At 37.9% G+C, this 20878-nt stretch overlaps 1 protein-coding gene across 1 annotated transcript in view; it reads left to right on the forward strand.

Annotated features, from left to right (window-relative positions):
• Positions 1 to 20878, forward strand: part of TMEM266 (transmembrane protein 266) — an 88793-nt gene that overhangs the window by 32742 nt on the left and 35173 nt on the right. The window contains exons 6-7 of the mRNA XM_072871454.1: positions 9203 to 9357; positions 14829 to 14902. Coding sequence (XP_072727555.1) covers positions 9203 to 9357; positions 14829 to 14902 — 229 coding nt within the window. The remainder of the gene's footprint in view (positions 1 to 9202; positions 9358 to 14828; positions 14903 to 20878) is intronic.

Consider the following 20878-nt stretch of genomic DNA (forward strand, 5'->3'; position numbering starts at 1 on the left):
GCAAGTTGTTGTTATTCCAACTGCAAGGCTCTGCAGCAGGAAGGTCTAGCATATCTCTGTGCTTGGAAAATGATAGGTAGTTGTTACAAGGTGCATCTGTTCATGACCTTGTGGTTTTCAACATAATTGTCCACAATCCCTAGTTCCTGATATGGGTTGTCACACTTCATCACTAGTAAGTATCCGTCTCCATGCACAGAGCAACAAGAGAGACATCAGACTAGAGATGAATGAGTGGGCAATAAAGGAGTCTTCTGATTTAATAGTTTGGTTGTGTGCACCCCAGGGCTTTCCTCTAACTTCCCTTCTTTAAGGCCAGAAGGTGTTCAGGGTCCAAGCACAAGCGCAAATTTAACCTGGATGCTAACTAGGGGAGCTTTTTGTTTCGTCTGAGAGAATGTTTCTCTCAATAAACCTGATATTAATAGACAACCAGGAATAGGTGGGTCATAGCTCAGCCTTCTTTGTGTGCCTGGAAACTCTCAGATGGCATCAGACTAGCTACCCCTCCCACGAGAAATGAAGAAAAGAAAAGGAAAAGCAAAAAAAAGGAAAATTGTGGTCTGTCTTTTGTTAGACAGCCCATATGTAAATGGACATTCCCATGGCTTTAAAGATACTGGAATAAAAATCTTATTTTGTGCAGTTTGATGGGTATTTGTTCTATCATATCAAATGCTCAGGGCAGTCAGTTCCCATCTGTCAGTGTTCTTGAAGGAATTTTGTGGACAGTTAGAGCTGTTTTTGTCAGAAATTCCATTTACAATGCTGATCCCTGTGCTAGGCAACAAAGAAAGGACTGCAGATTAGGCAGCGCATTAAGCCTGTCCCTGAAGTACACCTGTAAGTAGTGAAAGGGTAATCAGGCAAGAAAAACCTTTCCACTCTCCCAGAAAGCCTCAAACAAAATACAATGTGTTGTCTTCTAACGTGGATTGAGCAAAAATTCTTTTTTTCCCTCTGTAGACTTCTCAAACAGGGAAAGTACAAAGATTTACATGATGGAAGTTGGTTAAGTTGGATGGAATCTGCATTGCAAGTATTCTCAGTCATTATAAATCATGTGGGTGGGCTGACATTGTCACCTTTGCACTGAAGAGGAGTAAGGTACCTGTGGTCTCCACATGTGGGATAGGAGGGATTCCTGTATCTGTCTTGCTTCCTAGCTCCAGTGAGGCTGATGTACCTGGTGTTAATAGAGCTGTGGGTCTTACTCTTCAGAAAAAGGAAATTTTCTGATAAATGCCAACAATATGTAACTAAAACATTTTGAGTTTTATGTGACTATAGCAATCTCTATTTATAAAGGTGTATCTCTCCCAGCCTGTGTAGCACTGTGAAGAAATAGGAGCTTGGTTCTCAGAACCAATATGAGTGTGATCTTAATTAATTATTAGTCCCGCTCATCTGCTCTGCAGTTAACTGGTTAGAATCATCCTTAGATATCGCTGCTGTGCACTGTACTCCATGCTTAGACATTGCAGAAATGATTGAGGCATAGCCTGGAGACATGTATATGAGAAATAAACTCATTCAAAAAATGTGCCTTGGATGCCAAGGAGAACACGTGGTGTACACTTCTAACATCTGTAACAGATTAGGAGATACTCACGTACAAAAAGCAGCAGCAAAGTTGCCGATTTTCTTTGTGTCTATAAATTTATTGGAGAGGCTGTGTCTGCACTGAACTTGATTTGCGTGAAAAAGAATATGTAAACGTTTCTTTAAGGAGACTAATCACCCAGAAAGCTGATGAGATTTTTAAATGTTAACATTAGCTTTAAGTGCTACTCTTAATTTATTTTTTTCCAATCAAGTATTCTGTTTTCCAAAAAACACTTTCTCTCTTCTATTTTTGCATCAATGACCAATAAAAATGATGGGGAATAGTTGAAAAATTGACAACATGCAGAAAGTGGTACATGTGTGCTAAAGACAAGCGGGGATAGGGCAAAGCTCTCCTTCCTGTATTTTCCTTAAGTTCCAATTAGGAGGTATCATTCACAATAAATTATAAAAGAATTTACAGACAGTTGCACAACAGGCTGTATTTTTTTTTTGTGAATATGCAGTCAGGCAGTGAGCCTGTATCTTGATAAAGATCTGTGTTTAACTGGGGTGGGAAGCAAGGGGAGAGAGATACACCAACTTTAAATTATTTGTTGTATTTGTTTTAGATTGCAGGTCTTGAATTTTTACATGTTAAACAAATTTGAAACCTGAAGGTGCTTTCAAATGTTGTGTTTTACATCAAAAGCTGTAAAGGTTGGGAGTTCATACAGTTAGTGTGACTCACTTAACATTAGGTGTAAACAGTCATGCCATTGTAATTTAATCATTTATGATCATCTGTTCGTAGCCTTAGATTGGTTTGGTCGCAGCTAGAAAGTGCATTAAACAGTAGGAATATCTGAAAAAAGAAAACTATAGGAAGGGGGAGAGAGGGAGAGAGATAAAAAGGAAGGGAAACCAAAACTGAACAGAGAACAGAAATTCAGAAGGTAACACAGGAAAGAGTCATGAGCTTTTCATTTTAAATTGGTTGCAGGCCTTCACTGATTAATGTATTCACCCATCCTGGGAGAAAAGGATGTCTGTTCCTTCAGTCTGTCTTCTGTAATTACACCAAGTAGATGCCATTATTTCTGGTTTTCATATTAATCTTTCAGTTTTATTTTGATCTCTTTGAGGTATTTACTTGTGTTTTCTACAAAGCTTAAAGGTGCTTTAACTAAAAGAACTTGAATGGACCAAGTTCTCACTTTTCTCTTGTTTTCTGCTTTTCCTGTCTTTATCTGGCAGCATAACTAAAAAACAGCCCCTTTTCTGAAAAGTTCTGTGCACCTCATGCAGATCCTCGAGCACATGATGTTGATACACAGTGAATAATGAGGTCCAAGCTCAAGATAAAGTGCAAAGGTTTTGGAGGGCAGAACTATTTAATCTAGTGAGCAAGCTCCTTGTAGTTACAAAAGTGACTTTTAATTTATTTTTAGCTGCCAGCCACAGTCTGAACCCAGAAAGATAGTGCAAAATCTTAACAGCAAAACACAGTGAATGAGACTGTAGTGCTGAGACTGTAGTGCTGATTTGTTCTTTGTGCAGTACTATATCACTGCTACTCTCTGTGCTCTGGTCCAAAACTAAGACCTGCAGTGCAGCAGAAAATGAGGATTCAGCACAACAGAACCTGTGAGGTGACTAGCTCTTCACTAGAGAATACATGAAGTTTTGGGCTATGTTACAGTGATGTTCAGTAATTTAGAAATTTCTTTTCCTGTACAGATCCTTTTAAGTGTTTATCTTCGTAAATGTTGTTTTCCAGAATAGCTCATTACCATGTTTATCATAGTACCTAAATCCTTTGAGTGTGTCCCTCTAATGTCTTTTATCAGTAACACAATTGGTAGAGAGAGCGCTACTGTAAGTGAAAAAAAGAATTAATTTTCTAGCTCAGTGATTTTCAGACTTTTTTTGGTTTGTAGATCTTTCTGTATTTTTCCAACAGAGCTTGCCTTTCACAGGTACTTTTTGTGGGTCGAAGTGTAGTAGTTGTAGCCCACAGACCACTGTTTGCAAAGCTCTTTATTGGAGAGTGGAAGTTACATGAGTCTAATTAACCTGGCTTAATACTGTAATTAATTGTCTAGGTTGGTGAAGATATGGCTTGGTGCAAAAATTGAAAGATGGATAAGCAATAGGACAAAGGAGAAATGTGGAAAAGAGCAATATTAGTCTGGAAGGAGAGTCCATGAAAAGGTCAGCTAAATGCTGAGTAGCAGTGTAAAAGCAAATCAGATGTTAGGATTCATTAGGAAAAGGAGCAGAGAATAAAAGAGAGGCCGTTGTTGTGCCTTTTTTGTATATCCAAGCTTTGCCCATGTCTTGAACCTGAGTGTAGTTCTGGTCCCTGTCAAAAAGGATATGGTAGATACAAAAGAACTGGAAAAAATTAAAAAGAAAACAATGATCAAAGATGTGATATGACTTCCATTGGAGATTACTATGTAAGCTAGGACTCTTCAATCTGGAAAAGAGAAGGCTGACATGAGATTTGATTGAGATTACAAAGTTTGTGACGGAGAGGTTAAAACAAGGTTTGACACCCCCACACACCTCCCAGTACAGGTGCTAGGGTATATTAATAGATTCAGTCTCGGTCCAAAAGAAACAAAAAGAGGTTGTTCTTTGCACAGAGGGCGGTAGATGTGTGGAACTACTTTCTGAAGGATGTGTGGCTGCTAATAGCTTATCTAGCCTTAAGGGGAGGTTGGACAAGTTTGTGGAAGAGAAATTCATTGAAGGTTACTAAGTAGAATCCAAGAAACCACATCTCTCAGGAGGTCACCAAGTTGAAAATAGTTGGATGCTGTGAGAGTTTTAAGGGGAAGTATTATATGTTTGCTGTGTTCTTACTCATCTTGAGACATCTGGTCATGGCCACTATGGGAGACAGGATACCAAGCCTTTGTTCTGACCTAGTATGCTGTTCCTATGTTTCTGAAAGGTTGGTTTTGAGCATGATGTTAGTATTTCACTAAAGACCTTATAAATAGGAAAAACCTAATAAGCAATTTTCTAATGAGAGGAGTAATATAGCAGGTAATCACAGGATGTCTGTGAGCAAACGGTGTGATATACATCTATAAAGAAGGCACAAATGATCCTAGAAAGCATAAAGTACTTCAAATAGTGCTGGGAAGCATTCATGTAATTAAACCTATTCCAAAATATTATGTGCCGCTCTAGTTGTCTGTATGCATGTGCAGAAGAGACTACTAGGACAGTTAGAGAAACTGAGTGTCAGTTTTACAAAAAGCATGGGCTTTAATTAAATTAAATGAGGGGATGCCATTGCTCTGTATAAATGCATCATGGACAAAATGCCAGCAACGGAAAAGAACTAATCAAGCTAAAGAACAATATTGGCACAAGTGCAGGTATGTATAAACTGGCTACGTGTGAGTTTAGGCAGAAAACTGGGAGAATCTTTCTTGCCATTTGAGCAACAGAGTTTTCCAGCAGTCGTCCAAGAAATGTCATGGGGTTTGAAATAGTAACACTTTTAAGGAAAAAAAGAATGAGGGTGCTCTCAATAGTTAAACTTCTGTAGTTAAACTAAGCTTGTAGGAGAAGTCCAGGAAAGGGGTGGATAGCTCTTTCTCAAGACCTCCAGCTGCTACCTGTAGCCTGCTGTGAGGCTCTGCTGTCTGTTTTGTCTCAGCCAGATTTTGTCTTGTTACTTAGCCTTTCTGTGTTCCTGTTACTTCCTGACCATGGCCCTTCTACTGCTTCAGATAGTGATTTGGATCTCATCCATCCTTCTGTTTTCTGATCATAGCCATCTTGTGAGATGCAAACACTTGCTGTTTAGCCAAAGGAAAAAAAAAAAAGATAGGGTAAGGTATAATGCAAATTTTGGGGTATTTGTTTGCAAGACCAGAAAATAGAAACAGTGACAGCTGTTAACAGCTTGAACAAATTGTTTGTAGTGGTTGCTTACCAAATAAATGTTAAACCTTTCCCAGTTTTGCCTTATGTTCTTTTTTCCAAGCTGTTTATTAATAAAACTAGCAGTGATGATGACAGATTGGTTTTCCACAAAGCCATGTGTGAAAGTATCTTTAAAAAGAATTACGCCTGGTAAAAATCCACTAAATATATTTTAATGTCTCATATCAAAACTTTACAGGCCTCTATCACCATCAACCAAGAAATTCCCGTGCTAGTACATTTATTTTACTTCATCCAGGCATTGTAAGAAAGGTAAATAATATTCCTGTTGTAGAGACAGAGTAACTGAGGTACCTAATGAACCTGTTTGAAGTCACACAGTAAAGTTGTCCTAAGTCGTACTTCACTTGTATCCATATAGTGCATGGCATCTACAGACAGCACAGTCAGGACACCAAAAGAAGTTGTACTTGTTCTCTGAACAAAATAGGGCACACTTGTTTTTTTGTCTGGAGTGAGGGAAAAAGGTGTTTTACTTGTGTATGGTTAGTATGTATCTCTTCATAAGTTTATGAGCTGTGTAAGTTAACTTTCATTTTTTTGAAAGGTCTGTGTAACTGATTTTCTAATCTGAGCTTTAAACTTAGTGTAGCTTTGCAGCATTGCAGGGGAAATGGCCAGGATTTAGAAGGTAAGTTTAAACCCACACTACTTCTGGTAGGGATTTGTTTTTCTCAAATACTGGATTTTTCACCTGCTGAATGGATGAGCCCTTAACCTGCTGAATGGATGTGCAGGGAGAGATATTACTCTACTAATACAGGTTACAGGGTTGAAGGAGATGAGGAGATCTGTGTATTAGGAGTCGGTGTGGTTAGCACAACAGGTTTATCTAAAATATATTTCTAGTTGGATTATAGTTTCTTTTATTATTTATGTCTATCCTTTACAAGAGGTAAGAAGTAAAAAAACCCCAAAACCCAAAAAACAACAACCTAAGGCAATATCAGGACTCTACTATACAGGAGTGTAGAAGTAGCAGGGAATGAGCTAGCTAAGCAGCACGCAGGAAAGAAACCATCCAGTGCTCCTTTTAGAGCACAATGTGCTTATTAATGTCAGTGTATTCACTGTCTGCTAGGCAGTGATGTGAAGGTGCTAATCACTGTGCATTCACAGGACAAGTGTTGAACAAATGCACCTTGGTGTAATAAATTAAGATACGAAACGGGAGGTGGGTTTTCAGTGCTTAAATTTCAAACACTTTTGTGTCTTTGAAATCTATTTATATTGATTTCATGTATTTTATGAGCGATATATAGGTGTAAACATGCAGATGATCTGCACTTGACCTCTTAAGTTGTTTGCTTTTCCAATTGTAAACTGATAGTTTTGTTCAGAAGCTTTTTGGAATCGGTGGAATATTAGTACTGCACAGACAGAATAAATCCACGTTCTTTAGCATTCTATAAGTAATGATTAGCTTGAATAATCATTATTGTGGCTATATGTAATGTGTGCTGAGTATCACAGTTGATTTATCCTTACTGGTACATTTGGTATATTTGAAAATCTCGACTACGTAGATCTTTTAAAGGCATGTACTTAGGCCCTCTACTGATCATTCTGAGAATAGGAAAGAGGAAAAACTGCCCTGCAGTATTAAAATGCTGGCAAAACGTGTCCTTTTAGAAAAGGGAAGATAAATGTAGGAAGAGAATAGAACTAAAAACTGCTCTATTTAAATAGGGCCATTCCCTAGCATTATTTTCAGAAAGATCTAAAAAAAAAACCCAACCAACCAACCAACCAAAAACAAAAAAACAAAACAAAAAAAACCCCAAACCCCAAAATAACAGTTACAGTAAAGACAAGTTATCCTGTTTTGAGATGATGTAAAATAAAATCCATTAAAAGATCAAGTTTGCAAAAAGGCCCTATCTCAATGCCTTTTTTCCCTTATATTTTAAAAATACCTATTTAAAATCTAGTGCATTCTGTATTCAGGCTAGAACCATAACAAAGTTAAACTAAGGGCAAGTTCCTGATAGTAACACTTGTCAAATCTTCTCTGAAGTTTTAAGAGTCAATTGAGGTGGTCTTTTACAGTCGCGTAATCAAGCAATCTGAGTACAAGTATTTAGCTGATAAGCTTAATTCTGAGAAGCTGCTTGAAAGTGTCAAGTCTCTGAACACTGCTTAGCATCACTTTCTCCCTCATTTTTGAGTGTGAGTATATCAGGGAATGTTTTGTGATGTTTTTCCAAGTGTTTGATTATAACATGAGTTATTGAGTCTAGAGCTTGTCTTTACTGTAACTGTTTATTTGGAATTGATCAGTATCATCATATCTTCTTGTATACCATTGATTTAATGCTTGGACTTGATGATCTTAAAGGTCTTTTCCAACCTAAATGATTCTATGATTTCTGTGTATTGATATTTTAGCTCAGACAGTGTGGTTACTGCACCACACTTCTGTATGCTTGCAGCTTCTTAAACCCTAGTTAATAAATTACATCAGCTCTTTATTAGCTAATGTGTATTTACAGTGCTTTGAAAATATGAAGTGTCAGGCAAGCATCAGAACTTTCAGAGGTGGGCCGGTACAAGAACATTACAAAACACTATGATGAGAAATGATACAATACTCTATCAAAGTGAAACTGTGGGGGGATTTTAGGAGAAAAAAAAGTATCAGGATGGGCTTTATGCTTCCGAACGCCATGCTACTGTTACTCCTATGACAAATATTTTCAAAAGAAAAAAATTATTTTTTAACAACCCACTTGAAAATGTGTATCTGCTTTAGCACGATACTAGTGCAACATTTACTGATTCATCAACTTCCTTCCAGAGTTCTGGTCCTTGTAGCCTCCTCACAGCTCCCTTCATCTTGCCTAAAGCTTCTTTTTCCTCCAAAACAAGGTGACCACATCTAAACTAGGTTTGGGAGCAGTCCCTGGCATATACTGTCCCCAAAACTGTGCTACTCCAAACTCTGGGAAAGTCCATTTTGGCGTGGTCCACAAACAGATTGGTGAGAGTTAGACAAATAGACAAGATAGACAGCCTTGGCCAGTGGCTTGATGCTTTGTCAGGCTGTGTATGTTTGCTGGTATAGGTGTAGCTGTGGAGTCACTGAGCTTATTCTTTGGTGTTTTCTAGATTCCTATTGCTCTTTTCAGTGATGTCATGGACTGATTGTTGCAAACCAAATTTGGCAGCTCTTGTCTGATTTGTCTCAGACTAGAACAGGGATGAAGGTGCATGATCATAAAATTCAATAGCAGAGAAATTCTTAAAAAACATCATTAGCTTCTAACCTAATAGCAGAGTCCTGCTATGGTACTCACAGAATGCAGTGAATGCAGTGAAAGAAAGAAGTGAATGCAGCATGTATATCAAAATAAAAACACATGAAAAATAGTAAGACAGGAAGAAAGTAGAAAGGTATGTATGATAATTAGGGTTGTGTTACTCAGTGCATTGGAAGGCACTTGAACACCAGTATGCTTCAGAGGGTTGGAGAGACGCAAAAGATCCCCAGGGTGAAGTTTTTTGTGAAGTGTTTTTCTTGGTAAAGAAACCAATAAAAGTGAGTTTTGCAGAGTCTTTGTACCTTATTGCTGAGTGTATCCATAACAGCAGAACTTGTAATTCTGAGTTCACTGCTCTTTAGCTCTCTTCCTCTTTCACTACTTCTTCTTTTCTTTTCTTGTTTTTCCTTTTAATTTTATTTCCTTAGATCTAACTGGCTAAAACCGTGCTGTGGGAGACGAGCAGCTGTGTGGCAGGTATTTTTGCTCAGTGCAAGTCTCAACAGTTTCCTGGTAGCCTGTGTAGTATTGGTGGTGATTCTTCTGACTCTGGAGCTCCTAATAGATATAAAGCTTCTCCAGTGTGAGTAGGAGGATTTTTTTTTTATTTTTTATTTTTTTTAATTTTGATGAAATAAAGGCTTTAACTTGCTGGGAGGTTTTTGAAGGGGGGAGGATGGTGGGGATTTTTTTCTCCTACCATTTAAATGATTACTAGGCTAGGTAAGAAATGTGTTTTTGTGGAACCCTGCTATAGTGAAGTCAGTCTCTTCCTTATGTTGCTGACCAAATTCAGTATAGGACAAAATTTCAAAGGATACAAGCAAGAGTGTACATGCAGAAATCCACACATATTGTCATTAGTACTTGAGAAGTTCTGTCCTTTACAGACACACTCCATATACACAGAAGAAAGATCATTTGTGGATCATTAATCTCTAATACTTCTCACATGCATGTGGATAGACAGAAGCGATGAACTTGCTAGGGTATTTGGTGCTATCTCTATTATTAATTGACTTCTACTGAGGTGGGTAGGAATTGAAATTACAGTTTTCTATCTTGTAATGCGCTGAAATTATACAGATTTTCATTCTACTTTGCTAATACACTGGGAGTCAAATAATAGCTTAAATGGAGTTTTTCTTTATCTGAATTCACTCTATGCAGGTTCCACAATGGAAATTTTAATGCTGCTGTTTTGCTTCCTAATTCATCATTTTTTTTTTCCCTACTGCTCTTTTCCTCCATTTCCCCCCCCTTTTTTTTGCTTTTATGATACAAAACTGACATGAACACAAATACCAGCTACATTTTTCCCTATGCTAAATGTTGAAGAGCAGCCTCTAGCATCTCCATACAATCTCAGATATGTTGAAATGGCAGTAGCGGGGTTCAGACAATCCCATAAATGCAAGAATACATTGCATGAAAGAGTCATGGTCTGATATATTCTATGGCAACTTTAAACTGAGCAAATGAACTTTTTATTCTGTTGAAGTCCTTTTATTTTTGTGATTTGTCAATTGATATTAGTGGAGTTAGATTTCACTGTAAAGATTTAGGTATTGCAATTCTATTAAGATTACTCCATTACAGTTGTTATTTTCTGTAGTCTCTGGTGACTTACCATTTTGGATAAGGAAGCCCAGAATTTGGACAAGTCTGCTGCTTTCAAAAAAAGTCAGGAATGCTAATTATGGGTGTAAGTCCTTAAAAACTGAATGAAGAAGCCGCTTTCAACAATATTTATTGAGGTGCCACATCTTTATGTTTATGTAGAGAATTGTCACTTCCTGTAGAGCCAGAGTTTAAAAACTGTTTCTGTTGATTTATCTTAGATTTTTAACACAGTTTTGGAGACTCTCCTCTGGAAGCATCTGCTTTCTTACCATGTATTTTCTGAAGAATTTTCTAAAGAAGGCTTTATTTTAGGGATCATTCCTCCTCTATGTGTCTAGTGCATGTGATACTCTTAAAAGCTCTTCAGCTTACACCTTATGCATGAACCTATAGGTGTTTGGTTGAGCCAGGTGATTTCACTGTTCAGAGGCTGCCCCTGCCTGTATGGATTTTCTCAGCACCTGAGAAAGGACTCATTCCACTCTGTGTTGCTACTTTACATTTTAACTAATGAATCAACCCATCAGGCTTCTTGCCTTTGTTAAGTTGAATACCTTCTATTTTGTTTTAAATCAGATAAATGCTATCTTGGTGGGGCTCGTGTAAGTATTGCAGTTGGGACATATGAAGAATGTGTGTCACTTACGTTAAGGTTTTGAAAAGCCATTAGGCCATAATTATGTTTTTCAGAAATGTAATTACAGTTTTAAATGATCCTTATTCTATATGAAATCAACCAATGCATTAGGATATGTTACAGCACATCACTGCCAATTTTGTTCATAATAACAACGCTAATCCACATTATAGACTGTAATTACTTAGGAAGCCTCCTTTTTTTTTTTTGAAGAAAAAAAAAAAGGTGCTTTCTTTGGCTGTGACATTTTGAGAGCATAATTTTCCTCTCATACTTTTAGTGCAGTCATTGGTTGCACTGTGCACTTCTCCCATACACAAAACTGTCAGGATCAGTGATGGAGACCACATTTGCAAATGTGTAGGTCACACACATGAAAAGGACAGACACCTTTTAGGGTATTTTAGCACAAAGCATATTAATGCTGGAATTAGAAACCCCAGAAAGCAGAGGACATATAATAGGTCTTTTATTATAGGTCTCTGTCCTATAATCAGCTTTTTTAGTCCTATCTTCAAAGCTCTTCACATGCATTAACAAAATAACATCTCAATACCTTGTGATGTTTTGCAAATGCAGAAATAGATGTATATTAAGTCACTTGCACCTCATTTCAAAAAAAGAGGGTCATGGCAGGTTCCAACCCCCACTCCTCAGAAATATGGACCATGCTGTCCCTTCCTTGTCTTCAGTAGTTTTGGGGGAAAGCAACTCAGGAAATCATCTTAGTATTGCCCTCCTTCTGCAATCAGCTACAGCAGGTGTGTCTGTAAAAGGCATCAGGCCTTCCTGAAAACTGTGAAGCTGAAATGCTCCACTCCTGTCCATTTGGTTGCGGGTTCAGGGCCCTGTCTGAGTACATGCATAGCTATGCAAAGAAAAACGCACACTGTGGTGCAGCAGTGCCTCAGTAAGAATGGGTCCAGGGCTTGCCCAAGCCACGCAATGAGCATCTGCTGTCTGCTCCTTGCAGAAGCAGTATAGTTTTTATCTGCCAGGAAATCATCATCAAGAACAACGTCCACCGAAAGCATGCAGTGGTAGTACAAGCTTCTATAATGGCCTCTCAGGGTTTGTCAGGATGTATTCTTCATCCCTCCCCTCCTGGGTATACATTTTGAGGAGATGGGAAAGGGGGAGGAGGTAGACTGAGGTCAGCTGTACTCCGTATTTTATGCTGAACTATCTTCTTCATGACTAAAAAGCAACTGGATTTGCATTCACTTCTTGCCCATAGCACCAGACAAGCAAAATGTGAAATAAAGCAGAACTTTTTGTCTTTTAGCTACAATTTTGGGGAAAAAAGGTTACAAGTTCAACAAATGTGAAATTCTATTCCAGATAAAAGTAGAAGCTGATAAGCTTAGGTGCTTTGCCTCAAACTGAATCTCAGTGATGTATCCGAACCACCACAGAGCAGGGATGAGCACCTCTTGGAGAAGACTCTTCTCCCGTTTTTGTAGCTTTTCACTGCATTTTTGAAAGGGAGTGTTTTGGAAGAGGCAAATATCCAGATTCAGTGTATGGGCTACTGATTCAGCTCTTGTACAAAAGCTGCTTGCTTGGAAGGCTTTTTCAAATTCACTGTTTTACTGGCAATTTAATTGCACGCTGTCTGCCAGCGCGTCCAGCAGTCTGCTACAGTTAGTGCAGCATCAGAAATTGATTTTCTTTCCAAATTCATGGTTGCTATATCTTTTTTTGTCCACTAAGGGGCAGCTGGAGCCCTGTATGTCAATCGACAGCTGTTTGAAAAATAGCTTACAAATGGTTTCCATTTCTTGTTCTTTATGCAACCCTATAAAGTCAGTGTTTTGGGAAAGTTATATATATTATATTTTGCCCGTTTGTTTCATCTTTAAGTAGTTCCTCTGCTGCACCACAGCAAACCCTCTCTCATCAAGCCCCAGCTGTGAGAGTTCCAGTGGCAGCCCATACTAACAGTTTTCTTTGTATCCTGATTTCTTCCTACATCCCTTTCCCTCCCCTTCCTATTTTAATCACTTCTAATTTTAAAATAAGATGCTTTATTTAGTGCATACCCTATATATTCTTGAGACTTAGTTAATTCTGCCACAGTCTTGCATCTTTATGCAGACAGTCATCGATTGCCTTAAACTTTGCTGTTACACAGCAATTCTTTGAAACTGCAAGACTGCACAGACTACTTTAATCTGTCTGCTGTAGGGATGGTAGACTCACAAACACCCTGAAGTAAAGAAAGAATTTTTTCTCTTCATTCCCTTATATTTCAAATTTGAAAGCATGTGACCTTCAGAGTAGGAGTTGCCAGCAGTTCAGATACTGGACCCTTTAAGCTTTCTGCTTTGTTTTGTCACCAATGAAGGGAACTTTGATCACAGAATTTCAGTTGAACTTACTTTCTAAGGAATCCTCCAGATTTCAAGAGATTCATTTAAGCCCATAAAGACAACCCATATCATGGAGCTTCTTATGTAGTCTTGCAGCAAACTAATTTGTCTGAGTTTACTTCATTTTACTTGCAAGCAAAATAATTTGAATCAAAACTGGTGCACACACCAGTGAGTGTCCGTGCAAGGCTGTAGTACTCTGTAAAATCATACTTTTAATGAATTCAAATAAGTTTTCCTGAGTGTTCCTGCTAGTGAATTCCTGAAAGGACTTTTGTTCAAAGTCATTCCACTTTGAAAGTGGAATAACTACCTTAACAATCTGCATGCATAAGGAGTACCTATATGGGAAGTTAGTCTGTAGAATCCAGAGTTTCATAATTTACGATTTTAACTTACCCTTTACAAACTTATTTTCATGGAGGAGTTTGAAATGAAGTGAATGTAAGTTATTTTAATGGTCACTGTCTTTCTGAAAAAGAGTGCTTACAAAGGAAACTGTGTGTCTTAAACAATTACTTAAACTGGAATTTTATTTCATTTACTGTAACTTTCTTGAGTGTTCTCATAGAAACTTGCTTAAAGACAAAGCTGTCCGTATGACAGCCCCATTTCCTGAAATAGACTGTACAAAAATAGTCACATTATGTTTGCTGTACAAATCAGAATTGCTGATATTTCACAAACTCCTTAAAATTAATATATTAAGATTTGATCTTATTAACAATTAACAATGGCATTGGTTCTTTCTGTTGCTTCTCTCACTATGGTTTTCCTAGAGTCAAACTTGACTCTGAGAGGAATGGGATTTTGAGCCAGTCATGGCTGTTCATGCCACATCCGGAGAGCTGTACAAAAGTCTACCTATCTAGGTTATTTCTTTAGATGATAGAAATGTATTTTGAAGCCCAGTTTGAGCACTAGTTTTTAAGCACCTGTTCCAGATAATTAATGATCTTCTGGGCTGAATTGTCAAAGACTGAATACAAGGAATAATGTGGGGATAGTAGAGCATTCTGTTTTCCTTACAGAATTTTAACTCTGGATTTTTAGGTATACAGGATTTAGTCACACATCTTGTACTAAAGCAATGCATGGAGTGAGAGTGTGGAGCAGTGACAGAGCATCAAAGACCTAAAATGTGTATGTCAGTGCTTACCAGCAGTATTATCTGTAAAAGGTCCAATGAACAGCTGTTGCGGCTGCTAAGATGCTGGCCTGAATTAGGGTGAGCAGCTGACAGGACTGGAGTTCCACGTCCCATTACATCCAATCACATCCCATCCCCTTTCTGATACTTCCATTACAAAATTTAAGAAAGCAAGCTTCACCCATATGTAAGTTGTAGCAGTACTACTTATATTAAATGTAAGTTGCATTCTGCTACTATAATGATGCTTCATTGTATTGTGTTAATTGCAGTTTCAAGTGCTTCACAGTTTGCAGGAATAATTCACTGGATCAGCCTAGTCATCCTGTCTGTTTTCTTTTCAGAGGTATGTATAATCAAAGTCTTTCACTACATACAGAACTGCAAAGTATTTTTATGCTGTCACTGGAATTAGCAAGAGTTTAACAGTAATCTGACTGTGAATAAATGTAGTACAGTATACTTCAAGAAAAAAAAAAAAGAAAAAAATTAACAGTTGCCACTCCTACTGAGCAAACTAAAAAAATCTTGTTTAGATTAGCGCTGTTTGTCAGTTGCCTAGAATTGTCAAGGAAATATCGAAGAGACTGTCTTACAAATTGTAATTGGAAAACTACAAAAAGAAATAATAATCTCTGAAGCACTACAGGCACAGGGCAGGACTAGCTTCATCCATTTGTTCTCACAGAAATCTTATCGGTGTCACTGGGTATAAGGTATAGGAATAAGATATATTCTTCAGGAATAAAGATCCACAGGTTTCTTGTTGTGTTTTTTTTACAAAAAGATCTCTTTTAAGAATGGAATCGTCCCCTCTCACAATTTATGTAGGTAGTTTTGATGTTCTAGGTTGCTGCATATAGACACAGTACGAGAATGAAACACATGGTGAATTTCTTTGCAAAAATTTGTATGAATGTATGCATTGGAAAAGGCTGTAGTCATGATATAACAATGACCAAGTTGGGATAATCTGTTATAGTTTTCAACTTTATTCCAAAAATAAGTCACTGGTATTGAGACACTTAGACTACTCCTGAAATCTCCCAAAATATTTTAAAGGCTATTTTTCCAGGTTATAATGTGTTACTTGTCACAAAAAAACATTTTATGTTTGTTAAGTTGGAAGACAGCTTGGACTTAAATGTTATTTTTTTCTAGTTCCACAGGAGAAAGTATTATCATCCAAACAGATGTTAAAGTCTTCACTCTGTGGTAAATTTAGGTGACAAAAAAAAAAGGTTAAAAAAAACCCAATCAAAATAAAAAGGGAGCTGTGATATCTGCAAATTATTTGATAGATCACTTGTGTTGAATTCATACTCACCATATGACACCACTGCTTATTTCCATGGTTCTATTAATGAAATACATTTATTTACAAATATCACTTTGTATTTCTACTCGTTACAGGGATTTTCTAGCTGGTGTTGCCAGACTGTCAGTGGGTACTTTCTGAAAGGATTCCTTGATAACAGGCAGGGGTCTCAAGACTGCTTTGATCCTAGCCTTCTGGTGCTGCAGTTACACAAATAAATATGATTACTTTCCCCATCCTTTGATGGTGATTGTGGATTGTAGAATACATGTAAACTGACTGAAAAAAAAATCTAAACAATTACAAAATTTTGCAGAGTCTTTCCTTTGTGAACTGCACACCCTAATTCTCGAAGACTCAGGTTTGCTAGTTGAAGTCTATTTCCTGTAAAGAAATACTTTCCCCTCTCCCCCAGAATCTTCCTTCAGTGGGGATTAGCACTCTGGAGCTCCCTGTAATCCTGAGCTTCCCAACAGGATCAGCTTGTAACTCTGCTGCTAGCAGCATGGCTGCACATGCACGCTCACCTGATCTTAATTGCTTTCTGGAGCTTGTTTCACAAAAATCTTCTCCTGTGGTCCTCAATTTCCTTCTGCTGGGGTATAGTCTCAAGTTCTATTTTCATTCACTTACACCACCAACCACTCTTCTCAAACCCTGATGCAGTGCCTTGCTCCTGTATCCCTTTCATAGTTCAATTCATATGCTGACAGTTTTTGGTTTTTTGTGGCAGTATAGACAGATCGTCAAGGCCAGTACTCATCTGTCTCAAGGAAGAAATTAGTTGTTTCAGTTCTACTGAGACAGAGTACCCACATAAGGGATGAATTGGTTCAGAAGCATTTTGCAGGGAAACAATAACAGAAATACTTCACAGAGCCAAAACTGGTTGCCTGACTCACCATTCTCATTTTGGATCTGCGCTGGCTTTTCTCCTTCTCTCTGTATTAGGTATTTGGAACTACTTTTCTTTGTCTATTTGCTGTTCTCATTTTTTTATAACCCTCTTACCACTCACTTTATTATCTGTTTCTGTCTTCTAAAGTATCTTCCTTCTCCTATTTGATTATGGTTTGAATTTAGACTAAAGAAAAATGAGGCCACGAGGCAGCCATGAACAGTGCACAGAGGAGGGTAGATTTTTGGATATTGGTTCATTTGGCAGCTCAGGGTCCTTGACTGGGTTAAAGCAACAGAGGTGGCTCCACAGAGCAACTGGATGTGCTTCAAAGACCACAGATCTGGAAGATAATGAAGGTGTACCTTCCCTACTGGGTTTGCTGGGGTTGGCCTTGTGCCAGGTTGGTTTAATAAGCAACCACACATCTGTTTGTGTTGAAATGTGTCTCATCAGAGGAAAAACAGACGGTTTAATTTTTTTCTCATCCAAATCAAAAACTTTGATTTTTCAAGAGGTTACGAAATATTGCAAAGAATTGCAGATCACAGAAATTATTTTGTTTTCATCCATTTTAATTTTATTTACTCTTTTGGTGCCTTCAGAGGATTTTTTTGCCATCTGATTCCCAATACCATGAGTCAGCTGTCTTTGTCTGGAATTATTTGTTGATAAGATTGTGTGTTACAGTGAGATTTTGCAGTCTGTGACTATTCATGCCAGGATGATTTTCCAGAGATCAGCAGGTTTAATTAGTTTGCTTGGATATAACAGGCAACTGCTGAGGATTGGTTAGTCCTTCAGTAAGTGCCTTTTTCCTCAAAGCAAGGATTCAGGGTTTCTGGTGTTCAGAAAAGGTTGTTTCCATAGCAAGTACCATGCCCTAAGTTTGGATGTTTATTGTTTATTCTGTAGTTTGGTTCCCATTAGTTGTAAGTGTGGATACATAAGTCTTCAGAAAGGCTTCAACTCAGAGAACAAATAATACAAAGTTGTAAAAGACTTGTTAAAAAATTGAAAACTTTCAGCACAAAATCTGCATGTTTTGGAAGAATATGACTGATTAAAAGCTGGTACTATAAAGGCATTGCAAGGAATTAGAGTCCTATCATGTTGGAGTTAAACAGGCACTGGCTTTCTGCTTGGTTAAAATGAAGGGGACAAACATGCCAGCAGCTGGCAAATGCCGGCAGAACAGCTGCCAACAAAATTAAGTAGCTACTCTCACAGCATATTCCTGCTCTCTCTACACTTGAGTTATAGCCACAAGCCTTAAAATAATTTATTGCACTCTGTTAATTTTATATTTTCTGTCACTGTCTGTGACTTTCCATATTAAAATATTCAAGTGAAGTGCACATCAGCTCTTTTTGCTTTTTTCCAAGTATTTGAACAGGATTTACTAGTGGTGATGATTGTGTATGTTTGTCTCTGTTTACATACATCACTATGATTTGTCTGTGCACCAAGTGTTACCCAGATGTTAAGACAGAAGAGAAGAGAAAGACACTGGGGGGAAAACCCCAGTACCAACAGCAAGGCAAGGCCGGGGTTACACCCTATCAAGAGGGCAAATTCAGCCTTGGTAATAGTTGGCTGAGAAAAGGAAGATGGGGAATGTCACAGTGTTTTGGTAAGTGGATTGGAGTCTGCTTGTATTTTAATAGTCTTATCACATTGCCACAAGTATTTGATTCTGTAGCTGTTGTTCAGTTCTGTTTTTCCACTAAGATTGATGAGACTGCGTGCAAGAATTGAGTTCTTTGATATTAGTTGTTTGCATTGCTCTGTATGTGCTTCAGTCAGCCAAGCACTCAGGCATTCTGCTAGCTTTCAGCACTTTGAGTGTTTCCCTGGGAGTAATGAAGACTTCCGATGTGCTTAAAAGTTAGGCAGTCACAGACTTGCAACTTTTTTCCTGCATCTATGTCCAAGAAATGGGTTCTCAAATTAAGTAGAGTAAGTCTGGGGTCCTAGCTGATGAAGAATTTGTTTCATTAGCTGTGGCTCACAAGTACATTTTAGGTTTTCACTTCTAAGAAGGAAAAAAAAAAACCAACCAAGACTTTCCTCATGCTATATGTTAAAAGGAAGTGTTCATAGTAGTCTGACACTTATTAATAGCAATCCTTGGAAGGAATAAAACCTACTAAGGAAGACCCTACTATTAGGGTTCTGTTAAAAAGGAAAAACATCGCAAATGACAGAACTAAGAGAAAATAATGTCCTTCCCATATAGATTTTTCATAACAAATGCATAATTTTATATTAGAGAAATTGGTTATGTTCCTTCTGTTACATTTTCTGTGAGCTTCAAACAGCAGAGCAGAAAGATAATAATCTTCTATTAATTCTATAATTCTTCCATAAGCTGTGGCTTCTTTTCTGGATGTTTGCTTTCACTCCATGTACACACAACTTATCTCATGGTGCATAAATGCACTGCATTGCTGGCTGTGTATGTTTTGATTTTTAATGGGAGTGATTAGGGGGGATCTAGGAACAAAGATATGAAATTTATATGCTAATATACTTTATAAAGGTAAATTTAAGCTTCCTTCTTTGCTAGTGTGTAAAAAATTTAATATTTAATATACTGTGAAATTTCTTTTCTAGCCACTTTTCTTGCTCCACAAAAAAAGTGGTTACCAGGGAAAATGATTTTGTAGAGGTCTAGGAATTTAGCTAGACACCTTCCTGGAATGCCCGTCTGCCCATTTCATTTCCAAGAATATACTTGACTTATATGGTGTGCTCTATCAGTGCTTCATCTGTGCTTTCATCACTTGATAGTTACAGTCCAGCACCTTCTACACAGTGCATTTCAAAGATACGAATTAGCGCTAGTGTAATCATGCCCAGAGGGAACTTCTGATGCAAGGTTGCTTAAGACCAGTTTTCTATCCAATCTGCATTTACCTTATGGTAGTATACTATGTCTCTAATAAGCTATTTCTATTCCTGAAAAGCCCAGTCAAATCTATCCAGAGTTGTCAGTTTAAAATTCATTATTTTTCTCCATATTCTAAGAACAAATATTATGGGAGAACATAAGAACAAATATAACTGCAATGTTTATGCAAAGTTGCATTCGGATACTATATGATATCATAATAGAGTATTAGTGGTAGTCAGTGAAAAAGAATGTACTGTGTTCATGTCTGTTAGTGTCACCAAGCTTTTGCAGTTAATTATTTCTATGTAACCACATGTGCTAATAGAGCCACAGCAGTTACTGAGTATAGTACATGGGGAGTGTTTTGTACTGGGTAATATGTGAGGTGAGGTCAGTGGTTACACGTTTCCTTTCAGAGCCTTGATTGAAGAGAAACCACGTGAGGAGGATGCCTATGCACTGGGAACAGAAAGATATCTCCATTTAAAGGTGCTAACACGTTCCTCCATGGTCCGGTGGCCTGAGGATAGCGTGCACTAGAACAGCTAATGCAGTATCTCAGGACAAGCACACCAGAAGATGGCAAAAGAAGATTCGTTTAAGTAGTGAATGAGCTAAGGCCTCTGTGGAGTGACTCAAACCAGAGAGGTTATAAATTACAGATTGGGTACAAGGTGTTCTTTCTGGGAAAGATTTCAATAAGTGTTTGGTCTTATGAGAGATATCCAAAAGGCAGAAGCTTAATCTTCAGAGTTTCTGTACAAGCCGGAGGTAAAGACCCTCTGTATCAGACAGATTAGTTTTGTGGCGAAGGAAGGAAGGGCTCTTTTAAAGACACCCTTTCCCTCCAACTCCATCTCATCTATCTCTTGTACAATCACTGCCCCATCTCAAAATGCAGAGTTGCTCTCCTTTGCTGTTAGCTAAGCCTGGTGGGCCAGCTTCACCTCCTGTGCTGCCGCCTTTTGATTTCTTTACACTACAGATGAATTTGGCACAGCGAGTCACTGGGCAGTAAATTGTATATTAACTGTGCAAGCAAAAAAGTATATAAAATTACCTAATGTACATTGCAGTCAGCTGACAAATGTAGCTAGCTCATGCAGATTGTGGGAATTCATACAGCTGGCTCAGCAAAGGACTTGGCCAGATTTCCCTACAAAATTAGAGAGAAAACCTGCAGCATCATGCAGTTCTTCAGTAAACTTCA

This window comes from Ciconia boyciana, chromosome 8 (assembly GCF_034638445.1).
Source record: "Ciconia boyciana chromosome 8, ASM3463844v1, whole genome shotgun sequence".
In the NCBI taxonomy this organism is placed as follows: domain Eukaryota; kingdom Metazoa; phylum Chordata; class Aves; order Ciconiiformes; family Ciconiidae; genus Ciconia; species Ciconia boyciana.